General features: G+C 44.5%; 2 protein-coding genes across 2 annotated transcripts; both read right to left on the minus strand.

Annotated features, from left to right (window-relative positions):
* Positions 1-2,148: 2,148 nt before the first annotated feature.
* On the minus strand, positions 2,149-11,370 carry LOC309674739 (coagulation factor IX-like; the record flags this gene model as incomplete). Its single annotated transcript, XM_082486861.1, has 8 exons — positions 2,149-2,990; positions 3,859-3,976; positions 5,861-6,549; positions 7,254-7,388; positions 8,611-8,724; positions 8,853-8,877; positions 9,317-9,477; positions 11,280-11,370. Coding segments are annotated over 8 exons (1,911 nt in total), but the record flags the coding sequence as incomplete, so codon positions are not given.
* Positions 11,371-13,965: 2,595 nt separating this feature from the next.
* On the minus strand, positions 13,966-23,734 carry PROC (protein C, inactivator of coagulation factors Va and VIIIa). Its single transcript, XM_082487258.1, has 9 exons — positions 23,618-23,734; positions 23,022-23,105; positions 22,477-22,637; positions 21,467-21,491; positions 20,811-20,921; positions 20,080-20,220; positions 19,619-19,728; positions 18,917-19,034; positions 13,966-14,620 (listed from the first exon to the last, which is right to left on the minus strand). Exons 2-9 carry the CDS (start codon positions 23,086-23,088, stop codon positions 14,052-14,054), a joined length of 1,302 nt encoding a protein of 433 aa, XP_082343384.1. The 5' UTR covers positions 23,089-23,105; positions 23,618-23,734; the 3' UTR covers positions 13,966-14,051.
* Positions 23,735-24,068: the final 334 nt, after the last annotated feature.

Consider the following 24,068-nt stretch of genomic DNA (forward strand, 5'->3'; position numbering starts at 1 on the left):
TTGTTTTACTTTGGTATTTGGGTAGCTCAAATGTGTATTGCTGTGTAGCCCACAAGTGACCTTCTGAACAGTTTATTTTACCAGTGGTAAGAAGGTTCCTATCTCTTTTAGGGGGATAATGCTGCTATTTCTTTGTCCCTTTTGCTACAGAAAGACAGCAGAGCGGCATTTTGTGCCTCTGCTTCTTTACTTCTCCCTCTAAAAATGTTTTTGTCTGCTGAGCTTGCCTACAAGAGCAGGATTCTTCTTGCATGGATAACTGGCAGTTGGGATGTCAGTAAGAAAGTTACCTTTGTTCCGGAGGAGTACAGCCCTTTTGCTGTAATGTGTATTCTGTAATTCTGTGAATTCGTGGAGGTAGGGATGTTGGTGTTGGCTGACTTAGCAGTACTTGTCTCTGATCAGCGGCATCTGCTGGCACTGATACTGGAGATAATGTAAGGAAGTATGTAGATAGTCACATTTCAAATGTGCTGCTGCGGGACTGCGGCAATAATACAAAGCTGTGTGCTGGGACACGAACGTGATGATGCACAATCTGAAGGAGGCTGCCTGCGCTGGATGGAGCTGACTAAAGGAATGCTGCTCGTAAGACTACTTCACGTGCTGGTGCCAGGTATGCTTATGACACAGTAACCGACCTCAGGTGTGTGTTTTTTAGCATGCTCAGAGTTTCAAGGGTTTGGGTGTTTTTTTCCCCCCACTTTTTTAATGAAGAATTTATTGAAAGATGGAATTCTTTACTGCCATATTGGCAGGTGTAGCTGTGTGAGTAGTAAGTGACTGTTGTAGAGCTGTTCATACCCAGGTACCATTTGGCCCTGAAGGTCTATGGGTTTAGGGTGTCCCGTCCCCCCCCCTTTTTTTTTTTTTACATTGTTCTGGTACTGCAGTTATGGGGGGCTATGGGCTACTTTTAAATCCTAAGAGCTTTTTCCTTAAAGTACCTACCCTGGTGTCTTGTGCAGTGCTAGTACAGTTTCTTGCTATCAAAATTAGTTATAATAGCTGGGCATCACGTGCTCTCCAAGACAAGCAAGAAGGGTCTGTTTCTTGTGGTGTGGTAATAAAGAACTTTTACAAGGCTTTGAACAAAGCTGAGGGAGAACAGAATGTCTCATGGCTGAGAGTGCTGGGTTTTTTTTAAATTAAAACTTTGTAGTGAATTGTAAGAAAGGTCACAAAATCAAATGGGTCACAAAGCCCAACTATTAGTTGCAGTAAAAAGAAGCAACTGAGGACAACGCTATGAAGATGGCAATGTAGGTATGCAAAGGGGAATTGTTGGGAAGGGAAATAGTTGGGGGATAGTGCTCTGACCTACAGGTATGTTATTTCACTTGCATTTTTGGCATGGAGCACTTCTTAAGTATGTGAAGTTTCTGCTGCGTGGGGAAATCTTCTTGGAGTGATGGCTGCAGGTACACCATCAGTCTTCCTTTTGTTTAGGATGATAGAAAAGTTGTTTATTGCTGGCTTTTTCCCCATCAAGCGTGTTCACAAATACTTCATAGCTGAATTACTGGTTTCCATCAAAAACTGGGTGAGGTAAATCGTGTACGTGAGGGGGTGGGGGTTGTCTTCAGAATAAAGAAAAAGGGGGTTCTGTCTTAGAAAAAAATATGAAAAATGGACAGTTCTGTTACTTGCACTGTGGTGTAGTTACACTGCTGTAGTGCTGTGCCTGGAGTGGGATGTGGTGGGGGCAGAGTGCCTTTCTTCACCAGCTGCTGGAGTGGAGCTGCACGGAGCACAGGGGACAGTGTGTCCTCTCAGCCCCCCGCTAACTATTTATTTCAGAATTCCACCATACATATAGTCCTTTTATGTCTCTCCAGCTGCAGACGGGGGAAGCAGTGGGGGACTCCCTCTCAGAGAGTTGTGCCAGTGCAGTCTGTAATACAGTATTCCATACAGACACTGGGTTTTGTGTCAAAACATTTGTATTATGGTAAAGTGAATTGTACCCGAGGTAACAGTTCTACTTGGTGACAAAACTTCACAGATCTGTAACTGCAGTGTTCAGTGTGGTGTTTCATAACTAGAGGACAGACAACACTACCAGAAATGCTTCTCCTTTTCTAAGCAACTAACTCGGAGAGGACTCTGCCTGGTTTTGTGATACACAGGCTTAAAGCGAAAGCTTTCTCTAAAAAATACCCCACCTCTCTGAAAGGAATTTACATTAAGAAAAGTTGCAGTTATCTCCTTTGTTATTTGCAGAATAGGTCTTTATTATACACAAGTATTTTACTCAGTAATACTTGAGTGAACAATTTAGCCATTTATGGTAGAGACTCAAAATTTCTTTGAAGATACTCTTGATTTTACACCAGTAAGGACAAGGACTACTCTACTTAGTGTCTTAGACTGAAACACTCCGTAGTTAATTATCCGGTCTTAAAGATGACATTAAGAAAAGTTAATGGAAGAGTTTTCCAAATCTGCTACACTTTCAACAATCTCTTTAATCCATGGGATATAATTGGATACTCTGGTATACACACCGTATTTTCCTTTTTCAGCACAGCCCTCACCCCAGCTTACAATCCCGAGGAGAAACCAAGTGTTGTGGTAAGACACGGTGAAAGGGCCACCGCTGTCCCCTTTGCAGGCATCTGCGGCCTCAGTGTTGTACCCTGCACAGAACATGTTGTCAGTAACGAGTCTGTCTGTTGACTGCTGACAGGTCTCCATGTTTACAATGGGCAGCCGCACTTTCATGAGGAAGCGCAGCGTGGAACCTCTGTCGTGAGTGGCACCCCACCCGCTCACCATCCCTATACTCCCCTCTTCTGAGAGCAGGGTGGCAAGGGTAGGGCTTGGAAGGCAGATGGGAATTACGTACTCGTTAAAAATAACGTCGCTGCTCAAGTACAACAGGGCAATGTCACTGTTGTAGTCATTTGAGTCATAATGGGGATGCGTCCAGCTCCGTTCCACATCAATCTTCTGTTCTTTGAATTCTCTTTGGTATTTGTCAAAGTCACCTGCAGTCACAAGTTACAATGTTAAGCAAACTATGAACAGCCTGTATGGTGTAGCTGGGGGGAACAGGAAGGACAGCGACTTAATGCTTTGTCCTTTTGTCCCGAGAAGGCACAGACCAAAACACATCATGCTCTGTAATAGTAATTTATTACCAGTTTGCCCTTCAAGGGCAAAGCAGAGGTGTTGACTGGATGAACAGAAACTCAAGAGAGATTATGGCTTTGGGGTAGGGACTTTACCGTAAATACTGTCAACACGTTTCAGTAAGCACTGGTTTTTGAACAGTTTAAGCGTCCTTGGGACTTTGTGTTTTGCCCCTGGTGGACACAACATAAGCATTAAGATGCATCTGTGGCTGAGGCTGTTTCCTGTCAGTTATCCAGTGCTGTATTCTGTTTGCTCCTCTGGCATATCTCTTTTCCAGAGGTTTCAAGCACAAGATTGTGTTTATTGCAGCATTCCTGCTGCGAGGGGTTCTGGTTCCCGCTATTGTAATCGGTGCTGTACTACACGACAAGGGAGAGGGGCTTCCTGCCCTGCGGCAGTTACAGGCAATGAGTAACCATCAGCTCACCAGGAAACTAATCTTAAGGCTGATTAAAACCCCAAACTGACAGTACCTACAGGAACCCTGAGCTGTGCTCAGTCTCCATGCACAGTGAGTTTGCCAAAACGGGCAACAGAAAAAGCTAAATCTGTGCCTTAGGCTCCCAGGCTGTCCATGAAAACAAAAGGGACCAGCTGGAGCCCCTTCACACTTTATCAGGTTGGATCTGTCCATCTGTTTCTCATCCATACCTTACTGTGTTCACGTACAATGCAAAGCGCATTTTAAATAAGTTTATACAACATACAACCTGTACTCACCTACGGTAACGTGGTGTGGTCTGACCAGATCAAGGCAGTGAGCAGCAGTGACCACCCAGCGACTGCTGATTAAAGTCCCCCCACAGAAACCAACATCCCTGCTGTTCCGGATCAACACCTGTACAGAAGATGAGGAAGGCCGTGTCAGCAGGGCTGTGTTAGGTACACACGCGCACTGTCAGTCTCCTGCTGGCCGGTTGCAGGCTCCCTGTCAAAAATAACATTTCCGGCAGTAATGACTACAGTGCGCCACATGATGATGATGATAAAACAGTAATAAAATTAAATGATTGCACATCTGTGAACAACGGAGCAGAATATTATGATTAACAACTAAAATAGGAGTGGAGCTATGGTGACTGGCATTCTGCTAAGGAAACATGCATGGTTGTGATTCTTCATGTGGCTTCAAATTTTTGGGGGTGGGGGAAAGAGTAACACAAGGTGTAGTCAGGTACAAACGAAGAGAGTGGTGTTTGTCTAAATGAACAAGGGATAGAAAAGACTTTCACTTTCCCAGTTGTCAAGTGAAAGCACAAGTACATGGAGGTTTAGAAACTTCATTATTTTTCCTTTCATTGGTAATAAAATTTGGAATAATCTACAGAGTAGAAAATGGAGAAATAAAAACACCCTTATGCTGCACAGTGTCAGATGTTTGTCTTGTCTATTCAGAATTCTAAGCTCCATTAATGCCTCAGCAGCTCCTCCTTGAATCTATTATTTCATGTGTTAAACTGAAGCAAAAGCTTAATTTTGTTTCAGTAACATTAATAATCAAATAGTGGAAGAAGGTGTGACACAGTCTGGCCTCCTACCTCGGTGTAGTTCCTGGAGTAATGTCATGTTTTACATAAGACATTGTGACTTACTTCTATGTACTATTGATGCTTTTAAGTCTGTTCAGTAGCAGTGGAACAAACCATTGGAAAGTAGCAAAGAAAAATTACCTGAAAGTTCTACCTTAGGTTATGAAGAACTAGAATGGAAAGATTTGCACATAAAAAAAATAAAAAACAAGATTCAATTACAAATTGCCTGCAGTAATGAAAATTTAAAACTTCCTTGATGGTAATACGTTATTTCAAGAAGAAACTGCCAAGGTTAGGCAGCATTCAGACTAACCCCAAATCAAAAGGAAAGCAGCTGGTGGTTCCTTCTGGAAGTGTGTCAGATGGCAGAAACCTGTACAATTTACTCCTAGTGACGTTTCAGCTTGTCAAAGTGCACAGTGAGTGCGTGGTCCACACAAATATCCCCTGTGAAATACCTCCTGATGTGTGGAACAAGAAAATCTGTCTGTGTGACAGCAATAAAATAGACTGACAGTAACCTGAGTGGTTTTAGATCGGTCTGTTAACATTCTACCCACAAGCCCATAAACAGTAACAGTACACTGGTGAAATAGAGACCATATAAATAAGTGAAAATTAGTAACAAATAAGGACACACACATAAAAGCCTAAACCCAAGATTAAAAAAACAAAACAAGATAGTGGAAATAAAAGAAACACCTCAGGGAGGTTTCCCTACTTGCCACACGCCACTCGCCTTCACACTTGAGCCCTCCCAGTTGCACCTTCCTTACCGTAAGAAGCATGAAAAGCGCAGCACTCTAATGAAGAATCTCACCTGGTCAGAGAACAATTTTTGTGAAAAAAATACCACCAGCCATTCCGAAAGGAGTCAGAAGCAAAGCTTTTCACCAAGAACACTTAGAAACAAAGAACCCGAATAACAGTGCAGGGGAAGATCTGACTGATGTAGTTAAGAGAGAGCATATTAAGCTGAGATCACATCTAGGATGGGGGAAGAATGATAAATAAGGCAACTAAGACACGGAGCATCAAAAAGATGTGGTTGGAATTGCTCTTGACCTGAAAAAAAAGCAACCACCCTTTACACTGGTTTGATGAACGCTGCTCCAGCTGGAACCAGTGATGATAAAGTGAGAAAGCATTCAGGTGTGGGATCTACAGTAAGCCTGGAAAAAAAGTATTACCTGCCAGGGACAATGCCCACGATGACACAACGTTCCTCCCGTTATCCTGGCGTCATTGTGCTCTAAAGCAGAGCTGACGTTTGTCTGGGCCAACTGAGGTGTGTTTGAAACACCTCCCCAGTCACTGCTTGGATTAAGCCCATCATGTGCGGTTTGAATGGCCCCCGTTCTGTTCCCGCCAGCGCTCACCCCCGTTTGGTTTTGCCCAGCAGCACCTTCCACCCTTTCATTCTGCCTGGCAGCAGGCGCTGTGGTCTCGTTCTGCCGCGCAGGGCCCTGTGTCGCCTCACTCCACGGGGCCGGGCTGCTCCCAGGCTCGCCAGGCCTGGCCGTCCCCTCCAGTGCCTCCTCGTGCTCGGGGACACCCGCCTGCCACCAAGTCTCACCACCTCCCCGAGGGTTCTGGGTCACGGAGTCCACCAGTGTCTCGTTCCAGCTTTCTCCTGCCACCCCAGTTTGTCCAGCGTCACCCTCCGCGTGCACGCTCTGCCCAAAGGCAGCCCTGAAGGTCTCATGTTCCCCAACAACACTTTGTTCCAGCTGTGTTTGCCGAACTGTGCCTTCCGTGCTCTCATTCCATTTGGTGACATCATTGCCGTGCTCACGTCGGCCCCTCGGGAGCCTCTTCTGCCCCAGACGCTCGCCCTCCAGCACCTGCCTGGCTTTAATCAGGCCACATGGAAACGGTGCTGGAGGGAGGAAAGGCAGAAATAAAGCTTTGAGTTTAGGGTGTGTGGTGCTGTGTCACACTCCAACACTAAAGCAGCACTTTTCCTGTCCAAGAATGGGATTCAGCCCTCCTGTAAGAGCCCAGGAACAACTCCCACACCTGGATGTCAGACTCCACTTTCACCACCCACCCCTACCCACCATCAGACTGAGGGGAGTAGAGCGAATTACTGAGAAAAAGCACACGGCTGTGCCTTTTCTGAGCCACAGGTGTCAGCCACAGCTGGTTGCTGCAGGAGCAGTCCACCCAGGGCTCTCTTCAGGACAGAATCCAAACCCAGCGCTCCCCTTGTGACTGGACAGCTTAACGCGAAGTTTTAAAGACCGCTGTCCCGTCCCCACGCCTCCTAACACTGCGGTTCAGCTTTGTAACTCAGTTAACTCGATCTAAGTCTGTGCTGCCGTTAGGAGGAACAGGCCCACCCCAGACTGTACCGCCACTCCTTTACCCAGCACATGCTCATGGGGGCACCTGATTGAGAAAAGCCTTAAAATTGAAAATAAACAGACAAAACATTATAAGTAAGACAGATCTTTTCCAGACACTAAGTGCAAGCTGCAGTAGCCACAGCGTGTGTAGCTCTTCTACAACTAGTGAAGAGGAAAAGACGGTGCCTGCAAATCTGTCCTTTCCTGACGTTACTCCGAGCTGCCCACGCTTTACCTGCTTGCACACATCTCTTCCCGTCCGCGTGCAGGCTGTACCCCTCGGCGCAGGAACACACCACGTGGAAGGCGCTGCTGCTGTCCCTGCAGTACTGCCAGCACCCGCCGTTCTTATACCAGCATTCAAACTTCTCTGCGAAGGAAACACACAGGCATTCGCCTGGTTATTGCTACACACGGACCCTGAGCAGCGCACAGCTCCCAGCACTGTTATTACATGAAAGAAAAGTAGGAAAAAAAAATCTGGTGAAATCTCACAGGTAAACAGAAGGAGCAACCTCTAACAGCTCGAGAAAACCATGCTGATTTGTGGATTACTGCCTTCTGTCTATTGTTGTTCACCCGTTTCTGCCGTTTTCTTAGGTGCCGCCTTTGTCTTGAGGCCACAGCTGGGCCCTGGGCCTTTCCGCCTGTACAGCAGGGGCAAGAAAATGCCTGGAAGAGCAAACTCGTCTAAATGCACCCAATTTTGATCAGTCTGCACATCTTATCTTTTCTATCATGACACAGATTTAAAGTACTAGGCATTTTGGTGGGGGCCAAGTCTGTGAGAAACTCACTGAGTTTTTTTATACATTGTTACATTAATAAAACCAATCATGTTTAATTGCTTCACTGTGAAAAGTTGACAAAAGCACTTGGAGAAAAAAAAATTACTTATGATTCATAGTTTCCACGTCATTTTGGCTTTTGCTGTCATTTCACACCTCAGTCATTTGCAAGCCAGACATACTATTTTACAGGAGCAAAAATCTGGTAAGAGATCAGCAGCTTTTCTACTTCACTTTTCATCGTTTGTATATTACAAGATAAATATATTTATTTTCTTTGTTTACAGTAACCTTTGGCTGATTTGTTTAATGCATTTACTCAATAAAATCAAAAAGAGAATAGGGCCTCACCATGAACAATCTCCAGGGCAGACGCCTATGGCAGGAGACTTCTTGTCACTCTAAAGCGATAAAAAGAGGTAATTCGCTATCCTTTCTTGGGGGAGGACGGGACACGGCCACGTGCCTTCCAGGGGTTTGCACAGATGAGTGCAAAGCACAGAGCTGCAGCTGCTGTAGGACAGGAGGTGATGCCACCCGCTGCTTCTGCACAGCAGAAGAGGTAACTACAGCCGCTGTCACAACACGACTCCCTTCCCTAAGGTGGTGGTGCCCCAACACATCATATAACAAAACACTGTTCTAATGTATGAATCTTAAACAACCGACCAGTTCTGTACCAGGCAGACACAGGCACCACTGGTGACCTCAGTGAGAAGCCTGTCCAAAGGTTCAGCTCAAGCGTCCAAGGAGCAAATTCCAGCCTTAATCCTTCCTTGCCACTGTGGCTGTTCCTCTACTCACCCTTTTCACAGTGGTCTCCACCAAATTTTGGGGGGCAGATGCAAAAGTAATTGTAGTGTCTTATTTTGCAGACTCCACCATTGTTACAGGGATTTGTACTACATGGATTTAAACCTAAGAAGAAGAAACAAGGCATAGTGTAATTCCAGGAATCAAGAGAAGCCTGGCTTTAAACTACCACATAGTTCTTTGTACCCAGAAGGGAAACAAACAGATTCCTTAAAAATTCCTTTTTAACCTACCTTTGTAATTGAACCAAAACTCCATCTGCAAGAAACAATAAGTGAAGAAAACAATCAATAAATGGTCACATCGATTACTGAAGATATAATTTAGAAAACTATTTTTTTAGGGTGCATGTAAATTAACGTTTTGATTAGAACCATAAAATACATTCTCATGAATGGGGCGCTCCTCCTCCGTATTTGGAGGGGTCTGAAAGTGTCAGAATCACGTTGCTGGATTTAGGCTCTCACAGAAAGAGGCTTTGGATACTTTAAAGGACTTGTGTTTAATGTTTACATAACAAACTGAGCACTGGCTTAGGCAGTGAGATCTCACAGGTGCCGTGAGTGACCCTCCCTGACTACCGACCTGCACAATCCATAGGCACACGCCTGCCGGAGCCACGCCATGTAGCTTGGGATGGATTACTTACAGCTCACTGTTCGCTTTCATCTATTTTTCCTAAAATAAAGTTTCTCACCGTTTTCTCCTGCGAGTGGAAGATCTCCTTAGCCTCCTCAAATGAACACTTTTCCTCATTGCATTCCCTCTCCAAGTTCCCCGGACGAATCTCTTCTAGAAAGTAGTTAGCACGTTTATGGACTTTCAGCACCTTGTGTGCTTCGTCTTTTCTCATAAACACTACAAAACCAAAACAGAACAGTTGATACTGGAAGACGACAAACCGGCACCATTACAGTCAGAGTCCTGCATGCTTTCAGTTGGGTAAACGACATAAAGAAGGGGAGTGAGAATCTACATCAACAGCCCAAAGGAAAATCAAATTAGTCTGTGTTCTGACAAAAGACACTAGTAGTTAAAGCTTTCTTTTAGCGGATCAAAAGACTCACTACTGAGACTTGCAGGTTAGTGCAGAAATAATTTTTTATTCCACGAGACTCTTGAGGATTGCAGCTTCTTTGGAGGCAGGTTATATTTTTCTGCCTAACCACCCTCATTCACAACAATTACCAGTTGCCTGGCTGCGCGCGCATGAGGAAGTAAAGCTGAAAGGAGAGGCTGCGTTTGTATTTGGTGCCAACTGTTTGGCACCATTACTCATGAATGGAGACCCAGTGCTTTCCAGGTAGCTACTGTGGCCACAATAGGACAGACACTGCTCCCTCAGGAAAAGAAATATATAGGTGTGGGGTTTGTACTTACAGTTAGTTCATCTCAACTTTGCTTCACCAAGGTACCTGCCCTTCTCCTGCAATGTCTTAAGAACTATTATGGCCAATCAATGAAGGGAGGAGTGACCAGGAGAGGGAATATGGCAGTCAGGTCCTCCCCACCACCCCCCTGCTGCTCCATAGAGAGTCTTTGCTACAAGACCTCTAGCTGAAGCGCAGCGCTCCCAGGATTTTCCAGCCAGGATGCTCTGAAGGAAAATGAGGGCTCACTCAGCCCTTTTGGATGTACTGATACCACGTGCCAGCTGCTTTTAGAGAAGATGGAGGGGTTTGCCTTAAATCTCCAGAAGCGTGGCCCTATATCCAAAACACATCCGACAGACTGAAAAACTGCTGCTAAGAAGCATTCTAAGAAGAAAGTTCACTTCGTAATCCTGCAAAGCCTACAAGAATTCATACAGCCGTTCACTTAACGGTACTCTGTTTTGCTAACCAGGGTTTAGCATCCTAGACAAGTCAAAACCCTCTGACAAAGAACACAGTTGTAGAGATGGACCATAAAGACACGCATTTCTTTGCAGTTGCAGGATCGGTATCTATTAGCAATGACTAAAATTCTAGACTAATATTCAATTGCTTTATTTCTAGGCAGTTAGAAACAGCCCATAAAATCTCTGAGCTGAGAAAAGCTTTGGACAGATCCTGCTGTCTGCTAATGGGGAAAATGCCTCTCCCTTAGGTCAGTCCCTTCGCCACCCCTTGAGGTCTGGGGTTATGTGTAAAGGACTGTAAGTAGGTATCCCCCATCCGGGATACGTCTGGTGTATAAAGCCGCCTGGTTTGCAGATAACACTCCTATTTCTGCTCTTCCTCCTCTGCACGGACAGCCATAATGATCGGTGAGATCCTGTACGTTCTCACGCATGTTCTAAAGCTCTCTGAAGCCTTTTGCATAGTCATTGTAGTAAAATCAACATGAGGTTCGAGAACACACACTGAAAGTGCCTAATTTTAGCTTCCCAAATTGGAAAACTTCGCCATGCAAAAATAACTCAGATTTTGGGTTCAATGTCACAAGGAGAATATTTTTCAACGGGATAGTGCTCTAAGTAGGAAGTTAAGAAAGGCTGATTTCTCTTGGAAATATATATATATATATATATGAATATTCATTTCTTTCTTGTGCATTTCAGGAAGTGTTCCTTCAACTCACAGGGCTTTGTGTTCAGAAAAAGAACGTAGTTTCAGTTTAAATGACACGATTGCCACAAGAAGGCAATTAAGTTAAAAATGTAATTCAGAAGTACCTACCTGAATAGGAAAACGGACAGCTGTTGTTGATGAAGCACATCAGTAGGAGAACCATCACAAGTGAGGAACTGCTCTCCATTTTAGTGAGCGTTCAGAATACTCTGACTTCCTGCTGATTTCCTTTGGAGGGAAAAGAAGAATGAAATTGGTATATCGTCACAAAAACAACAGGGGTGAATTAGCCTGCAAAAAAGATGAAGTAGAAGCAACAGGACAAGAGAAGGGGCAACGAAAGCCATGTCCATTGTCTCTCCAAGCCCCAGCGATGCTGCACACCACAACAGGAATCCCAACCGTTCACACGAGAGCGACCTAGCCCAGGACGTGGCGCAGGGTCTGACCCAAAGCCCACACAAGTAATAAAATCGCCACGATGAACACGGGAGGCACGGATCAGGCCCAAACCGAGCAGAAGCCAGTTCCAGCGACAGCCTTGTTCAAACTGCGAAGGATGCAGGCCACGGCCTGAGCTGCACACTTCAGCCAGCAGTTGCTAACGATGGCAGTGGCTGTCTAATTACTGATGGTCTTGTCAAGTAAGACCATACGTGCAAACCCCAGTGAGGAAAGCATCCACCACATACCTGGCAGCACAAGTTACAAGACATAAGTTTGTATTTCTTCATATTACCTTCCCAGGCTCAATAATTTACCAGGATTCGACAGCACATACCTCTTTGCTACCTGTATTATTTTTCCAAAACTGCAGGATCCAGAACGCATTCACTTTACACAGAACCATGCAATTATACTCACTTTTTTCTTTTCTTTATTTTTTGAGGGGAAGACGGGAGAGAGATTTGGATGTACACCAGGAACAGCCATGAGGTAAAGAGATTGATCATTAACCAGTTGCAAATATTGACAGAGGAGACACAACCTTCTGGGTTCCATGAAACGCATTTGAAATCCAAAAGCAGAAGAAAATTGTGTGCATGGTGCATGCTTACACATACATACACGTATGCATTAAAAAAAAGTCCTTAAGAACAACCTCCAACAATAAAAGCCACTTCTTTGCAACAGATTTCTTCAGGAAAATCTGGAATTTTTAAGAGAGGTTTCTGACACTCCATCATCTTTCAGTAGGTAAGACCAACTGATCTGGAAAACACACAAGCTGCTCTGTAAACATCTGTTGAAATATGCAGAGCTGTGAGTGTGTAGGAGGATCCACAGCAGTCACCTGCAGGAAGGCAAATACTGCCCTGTAATAGTCACAGCTATTCAATGACATAACAATTTCTGCCTTTAATTAGACCCATGTTTTACTGGCTTTGAATGCAATAATGTTTTTCCTCGTAATTCGATGACCAGCAACGTCAGCCTTCTCAGAAGCACGTATTCTTGGTGCCGGCCCTGGCTGGACGGCTGCTGTTCAAAGCATCTTTCCTTGATCCTTACGCCCAGTCCCAAATAAAAAAGGGGAGGGGAAAAAGAGAAAAAAAGAGATAGAGACAGTGACACAGAGAGACTTCAGTTTCAGCTTACCTCCAACGTGAAGCCCTTACCCTGACTGTTACTTCTTTCGCACATGAATCAACTTCAGCACTTGCTTAATAAGCATGTAAGTCAACAAGACTAAGTCCACAAGTTTAAGAGGCATTAAACTTCTTTGCTGACACCACATTAAGTTTTTTACAAATTCTAATACAATTTTGTTGTACCTGAGGTTTTCTTCATTTGACAATCTCATCACAAGAGCAGGCTGACTTTCTTCACTGATCCAAATTTGGGTCCAAATCCTGACTGAGATGTTGGAAATGTATACCACTACAGCAGAGCTCATTTCACCTTTTTTCTGTAAGATTAATTATATTCAGCAGCCTTAGGTGCTAAGATAAAAAACAAGCAAAAATTAATCTTCATTTTGACTACTGCTACATCCTATGAACTTACCGGTGCTGTGTGTCCTTATTTCATCTACCAATATACGCACAAAGAGATACAGATGCAAACTCACACGCACAAATACATTTATCAGTAAGTATCAGTAACACTAACATAGCCTGCAGCTGAGTGCATTCACCAGAATAGGAATGAACAAAAATGTCTGCTTAGCTTGCTAATTAGAAGAAATTTATAGACCACAGAAGAAACAGAGCATGGGAAAGCTTGCAATTCAACCTCTTCAAAGTAACAGCAGAATTACCACTGACTTTTAAGGAAGTCTGAGGGGGAAAATCAGGCATCGAGTGTGCAAGGAACAGAAAACACAGAAGAGTTCCAGTGATCTGCTGAATCACCTTAATCTGTGAGCAACGGAGCAAGATGGGAACGAGTGGAGGCAGTGATGACATACTTAACGTTTCATTGTACTGAAAGAAAAATCATACAAATACGGAGCAAACCCAAACAATTACTTTGGATAATACGGTAGAGTAAAGCTGAAAGGACAGAACTGTATCACTATGTTGACTTTTAAAACACTTTTCCCTGTCCCCTCCTGCCCCCCGCCCCAACCGATTCAGTCATTTTACACTTCAAAGACGGAGTCACCTGAACATGGACTACCTTATTTTCTACAATGCCATACAGCACCTCAGCTACATAGGACCATGCTACAAATAAACAACATAACCTGGAAACTAACCAATGTAAACAATGTAAAAAAGAGGGGAAAAAAAAAGACATAAAAAGAATAGGTACCAAGGAAAACAGTACACAAGGTTAACACATACTCAATATTTAATGCTGAAGCTCTGACAGTACATTACACTGCACACTGTCACTAGCACATAGCCACAATATTCCAGACTCTCAGTATCAGAATCAACCTTTCCAAGAAGCAGACGTCTCATCTATGCGGTGCTGGATCCACTCAAGATACTGACTAACTTTGGTGTAGACTCCAAATTTCTCCTTTCTTCCACAGCCTTCGCCCCAGCTCACCAGTCCTACCAAAAACCAAGTATCCTTATATTTAGTGATCATAGGGCCACCACTGTCCCCACTGCAGGAATCTTTTTTGTCCCCTAAGCTCCCAGCACACAGCATGTTGTCAGAGATAGCGAATCTCATCGCCTGGGCACACTCATTCCGGGGAACTATAGGGATTTGAATATAACTGAGGAAAGTAGAGTAATTGTTGTTAACGTCACTTGTGCTGCCCCAGCCGGTTACCACCATCTGCTTCCCACTTCTTGTCAGCTCCTGTTCTGCCAGGTCACGGGTGGGAAGGCAGATAGGGAGCACGTATTTGTTATACATCACGGGCTCAGCCAAGTGCAGCATGGCTATGTCATTATCAGAGGTCTCCTTGGTGTAATTTTCGTGGCTCACACATTTATCAACCCAAATGGTTTGCTCCTCTGCCTCAGTACGGACACGGTGAAATTTACCTGGAAGAGCAAACAAGAAGATGACAGATGCTGCTGAATCTTCCTTCACCTTGAACACCAAGGCATCTGGATTACACTGGGCTTTAGGACTGTACTTCACGTTTTCACTTCCCTTGTAATATAGACGTTTGTTCATTTTATGTTATAGGTTAACAGTGCTCTTACTAGATGGACAAATCTGTACATTTCCGTATTTACCCAAATCACGACTACATACAGCACTACATGAATTAGTATCCTAGAGCTATCGTCATCAGTTGAGAAACTGAAACACCCTGTTGTGTTGGTATTATGGTATTATGGAGGTCTTCTTCAGGAGGAAAACCACCTTCTTGGAGTCAGCGTTAAAAGCTGGGAGAGCAAGCACACAGCAACAGCACAGGAGCTTTGTGCTGTACAACCACCGCCTGAATCGACTGAACTTCGGGACTTTTAAGATAAAGATGACTGACTGGTAAGGCTACTTGCTTCTGAAATCTCGCATCTGTGTTTTAAGGAATTTTTGACTTCTCAGTTATTACTTGTGCTACACGATCATGGTCACGCTACACGATCATGGTCACTAAGCCATACTTTTCAACTAAGTTGAAAAAGGCCAGAAAGGCAAGAACAAGTCATTTGTGATACACTGGAGAAGACAAGACAGAGACAGATCTCTCTGACAGGCTGTGAAGAGAGAGCCCCAAGAATAATTATCAGTGGCTGTCACATTTCTAAACTGTGCTGTTGTTAATTTAAGCTTCATATCAAGGTTAAAATATCAAGGCCTACTTCAGGAAAAAAACACTTCTTTGGGGAACTGTCCATTATGCTTATCTAAGCTGCTGGGAGGCACATGTCCCAGCACACGAGGCAGCAGGACATCCAGGCTGACGCCCCACCTCCGCCCATGCTGCATGTGTGTGGCAGAAGTGTCCTTTCTCCTTCTTGGTCCTTTCTCCTTAGGTTTCCTTCTTCTTGGTTTCTTCTCCTTAGGTGAGTTGGAAGTTGCTTTTTATCACCACCTTTTCAGATGTGTGATTCACAATATTATCCTTCAAATTTGTTCCCCCGACCTCCCTGTTAACTTCCGCCTTCCTTCAGTCTTATTTGAATGCCTCCAGATATAAACTCTAAAGCCAAGTTGCTCTGACTCTGCATGACCCAGGTCTTCTGAAGTCACTTGCTTCAGCATAAGCTCCCCCTGTGCTTGAGCCTGGCAATGACATACTGCAGCTGTTTGGCTTTTTTTTTTTTTTTTCTGTAAAAAAGTCAGTGACTCCAAGCATAGAAACTTTATGATCCACAGTAGTTCCAGAAATAAATTCTCCAAAGACCCCTTAAGCCCAGCTTTGGATCTTGGGCTTCCAGACCAATTATTTCTGCCGCTGTGGTTGGGGGCTGACTAGTTTGACTAGGGGCAGGGGTTCATTCCCATCTCCAGAGATACAAAACTGCTTTAGGCCTCAGAAGTAACTCTGGACTTGAACACTGTCAGATCATCTCCTGTGAGGAAGGCAGCTTAGTTGTGTAGGAGCATACTTTCTGCCAGGTTTCACGTGCTCTGCACGCAAGCATGGCCATGAACTGTCTGTATCCTGAGACACCTACAAACAAGCGGGTGACAGCTTTCGCACTGGTGCTACTGTAGCTACAGCTCTCCCCGCCCCAGCCCAGGAGAAAACCCTTTTGACTTTTGGTCATGAATACTTCCTTTCTCAGTAGAGTTTTTCACCCCGAGAGTTTCAAATTCCAGAAGCCCTATCCACACACGGATGTACTGAAACTACAGGCTGTGTGAAACGTATCTAGTTCCTTCCACACAATGAGTGTCATAATCTTGTCACTGGCAGAAAAATATTAACTGTGAAGTTCTACGTAAACAAGGGAAGAGTGAGACCTGTTTTATGAAGGGAGAGACAGTATTTTGAATTGAATCATGACATTCACCTATCTGCTCTATTTTCTTGGAGCTCTGAACACACTTCTGGATGCTTTTAAGCTGGAGAGGCATGAACAAGAGCCACAAAGAAGAAAACTGGGTTATTCTTAAACCCATCTTCCAAAACACCACCTACTCCGAGGTCTAACTTTTCACTTCAGACACTAAAAAGCCGTGTGAGGCCTGCTACACAACTACTCCCCAAGCTCACGACTGCAAACCCAGAAGCAAGCTTCCACTTCAGTTTTGCTCTGAGAGTTTTGCAGCAGAGAGCTGCAGTGGGATGAGTCCAGAAGAGTGCTGGGTATCTCAGCCTGAGAGAGGCAGGTCGAATATCACCTCTGCAGCCTCAGTATGAACACCTTCATCGCTGTCACGGAGCTCACACCTGCCCCCACAGACATCGTAATGTCTCCATTCTAACCGCTGTTCCATCACTAGATGTCTCTAGGGTTTAGAGCATGCATTTTTCTGATCAGAACTGCTTTTCTGGTGGCAGTAAAATGCCCAAAAGATACATGTAAAAGGACAACCATGTGATGTTAGGCTGGGTCTTAAAAAGGTTCCCTTCTGCTTGACCTGGAGTATCATTTGGAGAAGAACGTCTTCTCATGAAGTAACACGCTGTGGTCATCTCAGTGCCACACACCCCCTGCCCCATACCACAGTAAAGGACCCTTCTGTGGTTTCCATCTCACCACAGCAATATTGCTCGAGACTGAATGAGAAGGCTTCTCCTCTCATGTGTCACAGCTCACAGTCCATGACCACATACTTGCTTCTTCCTCTGTTAATAAGGAAAGTCTTTTGGGCAGCTAGGAGAGTGAAAGAAATCTGAGCCCCTATTCCTGGTCATCCTTACACTATAAATTACTCTGTATACACACCCCAAATTCATGGGTGAGATGTCTCTTGAGTTTCAAGTCACAAAAAAAATCTTCTCAGATCAGCATTCTCAAGTGCCGACATTTTTCTTGACCCACTGAAAATCACTTTTTCTTTGGACAGCACAGGACTCTCTTGACAGATCCCACCCTTTCTTTCTTTCCTGCAGAGCTCGGGGCATGGCTATGCCACCTGAAAGCTTGGCAGACTCCACAGATCTCTACCAAGACCTGCAGTACGAGGTCAGGGTGGAGTAAAGTGCAGCCTCAATACTTCCCCTAGTTACCATTTTCCCACTGACCCATTCCCTTCAAGTTACACTCAAAGCTGTACCTAGCACGCAGAGTATTCAAACACCACATCTGATGCTTGCTTTTCCCCTAAAACATTCCAAGATCGTTTACCAAGCAAACTGAACAGGTTTCTTCTTCTTGGGCCTCATTACAACTAAATACACATATTGGCAACCACTTAAAAGGGAAGAAAATTACTTACTAGTAACGTGAAGTGCTTGGAGATGTGTAGTCTGTATGCATATTTCCAAACTACCACACGCACTTCTACTTTAATGTCCCTCTGTGGAAAAGGTGAGTATTCTGGCACTAAGAGGACCCAAGGGTATATCATATGCTTTTCCATTCATCCTTTATGTTGAACAATGGAGAATGTACATAAACATATGTACCCGTATGCGTCTTTACTGTCTCTGTTCTCAAACATTTGCACATCCACAGCGTATGTGGAACATGCATACAGGCAGTATATTTCCAAGGCTATGTACACAGAAAATACATTTGCAAGACTTTCCACAATTACTGGGAACAACCTATCTTTTCACTAATGGAGAAAGAAAGCAGTTGAGCTTTTATGCCTCTGCCACCAACAGTGGATAGAAAACACTAATAAAAAAAAAAATCTACTTAAATATGAAGAGAACAATTTTTTTTGTCCGTTAATTCAGGAGCAGTAGTGTACTTGACATAAATGTTCTCATGCTTAAGAGCAGCAGTGCCAGTAAAGGCAGTGTTGCCATTCTGCAGCACCTCTCCTCCTTCTCTACTGAAACTCTCTTAAGTAACGGTGTTCAAATGTGTGAAGAGGCAGGAAGAGGCACTGTGACATTCTCCTCCTGGGGTCAAGACTTTTTTTTTTTTTTTCAGTATTGGGATGATCTTGAATATTTTCATCACCAGAAAAAAAACAAGCAGAAGAGACCAAGTCCTTCTATTTTATAGACAAGAAGCAGTGCTCAGAAGACATCAGCTCTCTTCCATAGTAAGGTTGATAGTGGCTCAAATGAAATCAGATTTTTACTAAACTTTTTTGTTTTGTACTAAGGTGCATAGGTCTACTTCCTAGACAACCTACTCCTACAACCAAGAAGGACTTTTGTCTTCACAGCCTGCTGGTCTTTCTCCTGATATTATAAACCTTAGGAATGAAACAGTTATATTTAAAAAAAAAAAAGGACAGACTTTTTTTTTCCATACCAAGTCTTACTTTGAGCCCCTCTTCTGCCTCGGTGCAGTGTGCTGCCGTTAGGACCCAAGACGGATGGATGAGAACACCCCCACACAGAAATCTCCCCTTGCTATTTTGCAGCATAATCTGAAACAAAACAAAAAAAAAAAAAAAGAGAGGTCTGCCACTGCATGGAGCATGGCTCACAAAATACCAGACACATTCTTCTTTGTGGCTGCAAAATGCCCAGACACGTCAAGCACCAAAGTATGTCACATTCACTGAAGCCAGAGCTCTATAGTGGGACAAAAGCACTATGAATAAGGTCTCTGTGGAACACCTACAGAAAAGGTTTGAATATTCTTCCTGAATGAGCGCTGGCTTCATCCAAATCAGCATGGGACAATGCTGGTCACTGCAAAGAAGCACTTTGGTACCTCAAAGCTTTGAAACACAGAGCTCAAATCAGGGGATTATTCCTGTGTCCACAGCACACCAGAAGACAGTGCGTCATCTCAGGCTGCAACTCTCATGCTACGGTGTGAAAGGGCCTTTAATGCGAAAAAGAATCAGGTGCCCCTATATGCATTCACTAGTTCCACGATAAGCTCTGCGAGGTCTCCCCTTTCTCTGTGATGTCTAGCAACGTAGGAGCCTTTCTGGAGCAGCGAGGCAGGCAGAGCTGTTCGGGAAGAGCCTGAACTATCTGTGGTGAAAAACTTTCACCTTACCTGCCAAGGACTGTCTCCCCTTCTTCCTGCTTTTCCCTCAATGAGCCGAATATTGAATCCTGCTTTGGCTTCAATGTAGTCCATTTTCACTCTTCCACAGGGGAACTCCACTACAGGAGGTGCAGAGAGGTTAACTAGCAAAGACCAGATCACCCAATACAAAACCTCTTTCTCCAGCATTCCCTCCATCTCTCTAAGCTAGGCAATACTATCCAGTGGCTTCATGGAAGTCCCTCAATGCTTTTCCTGATTCCCCTGCACGTCTCTGTGAGGCAAACACAGGTTAAAGGCCATAAAGTGGGTACGGAGTTGGGAAATGCAGATGCAGAGTTACTCCGCGTGGAATGGATGTTTTGAAAACCAGTACAAAGTGCACTGCAGACAATTCTCCCTTAAACCCCTCTTATGTCATGTTTGAATAATTCTCCATCAAATCTGGACTACGAACATCCTCCTCTTACCTACGGGCTTGCACATGGTATGGTCATTCATCAACTGATACCCAGATGCACAGCTGCAAGAGCGGCGCTGGTTGGCAGGATCATCCCTGCAGAAATGTTCACATCCTCCATTATTGACAGAACAGTTGGTATATTTGACCTCTGCAGAAAAAAAGAACAGCAAGAGAGACATGAGAAGCTGGAAAGCCAAAGAGTCACAGGAAGGTAAAGTGGCAAAATGACATCATGATTTAAGTGAGCAACAACTGACAATGGATTTGGGATGATGGTTGTGGGCTTTAATGGCACTCGGGCCCTGAGACAGCAAATAGACCCCGGCCCAGAATAAGGCAGTGATCCCTAAATATACTATCCAGCTTTTGTCCAGGAAGAAATTGCCACAGTAATGACAATCAAATATTTCCAGTGGATTGTTTTTTCCCCTATATTGTAAAAAACCCCACCATCGCCCCTGTGCTGACTGTTCTAAAGTAAGTGAAAGCCCTGCGTTACAAAATTATTTCCAGTATTGTTGTAAAATTTAGGTATCTCAGATCTCCAAAGCTCTCCCACAGCAACACAAAGTTCCTTTTGCTTTAGATAACTGCAGATAATCCTTTTACCACATCATGAAGAAAAAGAGAAATCACATTAGTAAAGAAAGCAAGTATATGTGCAATGACAAAAGTGTCCACCCTTATTACATGGAGATCCCGATCACGAAGAATGTTATTTTATAGTGGATTAATTACCGTAATTGCACAAAACCCCTTCCCAGCCTTTGTTGCAGATGCAGGAAAATTTTCCAATGTTGTCCTTGCAGATCCCATTGGAACAAGGCTCTGGGTCACACTGATCTCCATCTGAAACAGAGGCAGGAAAACGCAGTCTCCAAAATCCTACAGAGCTCACAGATCAAACATTAACACAAACAGACCCTCCCCAGATTCCCAAGCATCATCCATGGTTTCTGCCACCGAATGGCGATACCTCCACGGTGTTGGCCCAGAGACAGGGGTATTTGTTTGGGTTCTGAATTACAGCTGCAAAGCGAGCAGAGTGGGAAGAAGGAGCAAAACCTGAGTCAGACAGGGCAGAGGCAGGTTACTGCGGAAGTGAAAAGCAGGGTGGGGATCCTCTCTGGACCACGTCAGGCAGGGTTAGAGTAGCAGGGAGCACTTTTGCCCAGTGCCTTAGCTCTAGGGAGACGACTGATGGTAGGCACAGATGCACCTCAAGTTTTTTAGGGAGGTTGCTTGTATGATAGGACAGGAAAACATTTTTTGCAAACCCCGTATAAGATAGAATGAGAATTTGAATCAGTATGTGACACATGGCAGCAGGAAGGCTGAATACTAGTTACTCTTGAGGAAATACAGAGAAATTATTAGGAAAGTCTTCTACTTACCTACATACTTGCTCCAAAAATTTCGCTGTGGAGAAAGAAAACTTTCATTAAGGCTAGGAGCAGATTTTCCACAATCAAGGGACTTAAAGTGTATCATGGTCTTGGCCAACAGAGCACAGCATCCTGGTCAACAGCATTGGTGTCATTCTCCTTGACAGCATAGTGACTGGCACTACAAACCAACAAAACTGGCCAACTCAAATGCTCATGTATTGCCCGTACTCGGCACAGATCCCCCTGCCCCACTTGCGGACCCACCAGCACCACAATCCCTCAATATCCCCACAGCTTCTCTGTTTTCTTGTCTCTTACTGCCAGGTAAGTGTCACCTGTGTTGTTGAACACACAATTCATTTGTGCTCAGTTAGACAAAATGTCGGCATCGTGAAGAAAGACCCCACTCCACTCTGGGGTCTACGGGACAGCAAGGACTGGTTCATCCTATGTGTCAAGTCTACTCTGCTTAACACAATAAGAAAAAGTCCAAGCCAACACAATGATTGGGTGTGGAAAGGGGCAGGAATCAGTGATGTTCACAATAAAGGTAGTGTCCAATTGAAAATATGAGGTTTGGAGAAGAAGAAAGACCTAGTGATAAGAGGAACGTTTGCCAGGCACAGGTGGGAGACTGGGGAGAAACAGTGAAAGGCAGCTAGAGCTGGAGAATGTACAACAGAGGGAAAAGGACTAGAAGGACTGGGAAAAATTCAGTGGCAGCAAGAATAGCCAACGGGGTCAAGCAGGGAGTGGCATTACCTGGCTGGGACCTAAACCTCACAGTTAGGTCAGGTGGGACATGCATGAGGCAGCCAAGTTTTGCAGCCCATACAGATGGTAACTTGACAATCACTGTAACACGATTACATTCAAAACCATGCCTACACCGTAGGAGTCAGGAGTGATGCACATTCAGTGCTGACAGCAAGATCTACTATGCTCTGGATAGCGATACTTTAAGAAAACAAACAATTGGTAAAGTCTGATGTTCATCCTTAGAAAAACCAACTTACTGTTGCTTCCTTGGTTTCAAATATCTCACTGGCCTCCTCAAAATCACACCGCTCTTCAATGCACTCGCGCTCCACAGAGCCTGGTTTGAGCTCCTCCAGAAAAGAGTTTGCCCGCTTCTGGATTTTCAGGACTTGGTTTGCATCTTTATTGCTGTAAAATACTGAAGCAAAAACGTGAAAGCACAAACAAGAAAAAGAGCTGGCTGAAAACTGGCACTGGTGCTTCCCAAAGGGCACTTCTCAGAGCAATAGCCCCTCTCCAGCGCAGCAAGACAGCCTGCCCTAGAAACCATGGGCTGTCAGTGCTGTGCTGCAGAAGCAAGCTCCAGCCTCTGCCCCGGGATAGTCAGACAGCTCGCAGGGCTCAGGAGGGCTGTGACCAGGCAGCCATCACGGCCCAGCACTGTCTGTGAACCTCTGCTAGAGGAATTCAAACCCCCCTAACGGGAATGATTCCAGCCACTCCCTGTGACTGACAGAGAAGCAGGAAACGCACTTGCAGCGACTGGAAAAGGGTGAAGGGTACCTCTAAAATGAAAACTTACTTGAGGTACTACAGACTCGTGAAGAGCAAGCAGCCAGCAGCACCCCTACGGTGATGAGCTTCCACATACTGCAGCAGGAGTCACCTAAAGGAGAGAACGCTGCTGAGCTGCAGCACAACCCCCGTGCTGCAGTTTCTATTCAGACGGCTCAGCTAGCTCTTTCACTTGTTTTTCTCAGAGCAGCTCCTTTGCTGAATGCTGTGTTGTGCCATGACTTTCTCTTTGATTACAGCTCCAAAGCAGCCGTTCATCAGAGGCCCTCCAGACTGGTTTCCTAGTTCCCTTTAACCCACCAGCAGCTCCCCCAGAACACTCCTTGTCTGCCCCGACATCCTCCCCTTGTCACCGGACATTTTTGACAAGTTTTATGCTTCATTAAAGCAAGCTGTACTTTGAAATCCCGAAGGATACAATACTTTTGAAACACTTACTGCTTTCTTTATTCAGTGTGAATCAGCGTGATCTATTCTTCCGCCATGAGCTCTGCTGGAACTTAGTTAATCCATAACTTGCAATATTTACTCTTTGGAGTGACATGAAGTGGTTTCTTTTTAGTCATTAAACAAACAGTGCTCAGGGGGAGCTTGACAATTTACCTGCATGCAGCAGAAAAGTGAAACAGCTGAGGCATCCACTCGGCCTTTTTCAAATCTCTCTCTTTTTTTTTTTCTTCTAATTCTCTGGTGAGCAGTTATATTTAGTTTGTAAGCATAACCACACCAATGCTGAAGTGTCTTGAGAGATCCTACCAAGATCCTACCAGCTTCTCACAGCACACAATCACCTAAAAGAGGCACATATTGTGATTTTTAAGAGTCCTCCCACTTTACTTACTCGTCAAAGTTTCCATCCCAGAACAGCCAAGACAACTATCCCCCTTACAGCCATGAGCAGGCCGTGCCTGCCCCACCAGCTGCCAGCTGGGAGGAGGCAGGGCAAAAAGCTTGTACCAGCGTGCTCCATATTTTGGTGTACTGGATCGGCTGTCATCAGCACAAAATCTTCGATTGAATTTTGAATATTAAACATTTTAGAGAAAAAACACAA

The sequence above is a fragment of the Vanellus vanellus genome, assembly GCF_965231255.1.
Source record: "Vanellus vanellus genome assembly, chromosome: 8".
NCBI lineage: Eukaryota > Metazoa > Chordata > Aves > Charadriiformes > Charadriidae > Vanellus > Vanellus vanellus.

Bases quoted from the DNA above. Each gene is read 5' to 3' on its own strand.
- PROC (XM_082487258.1), bottom strand. From the start codon at position 23,088: ATGTGGAAGCTCATCACCGTAGGGGTGCTGCTGGCTGCTTGCTCTTCA. The intron at 20,221-20,810 runs GTAATTAATCCA...TTTTTTCTGCAG, and splicing joins AGGGGTTTTGTGCAATTACG to AGGTCAAATATACCAACTGT. The intron at 19,729-20,079 runs GTAAGAGGAGGA...CACCTCCTGTAG, and splicing joins TACCATGTGCAAGCCCGTAG to TGGAGTTCCCCTGTGGAAGA.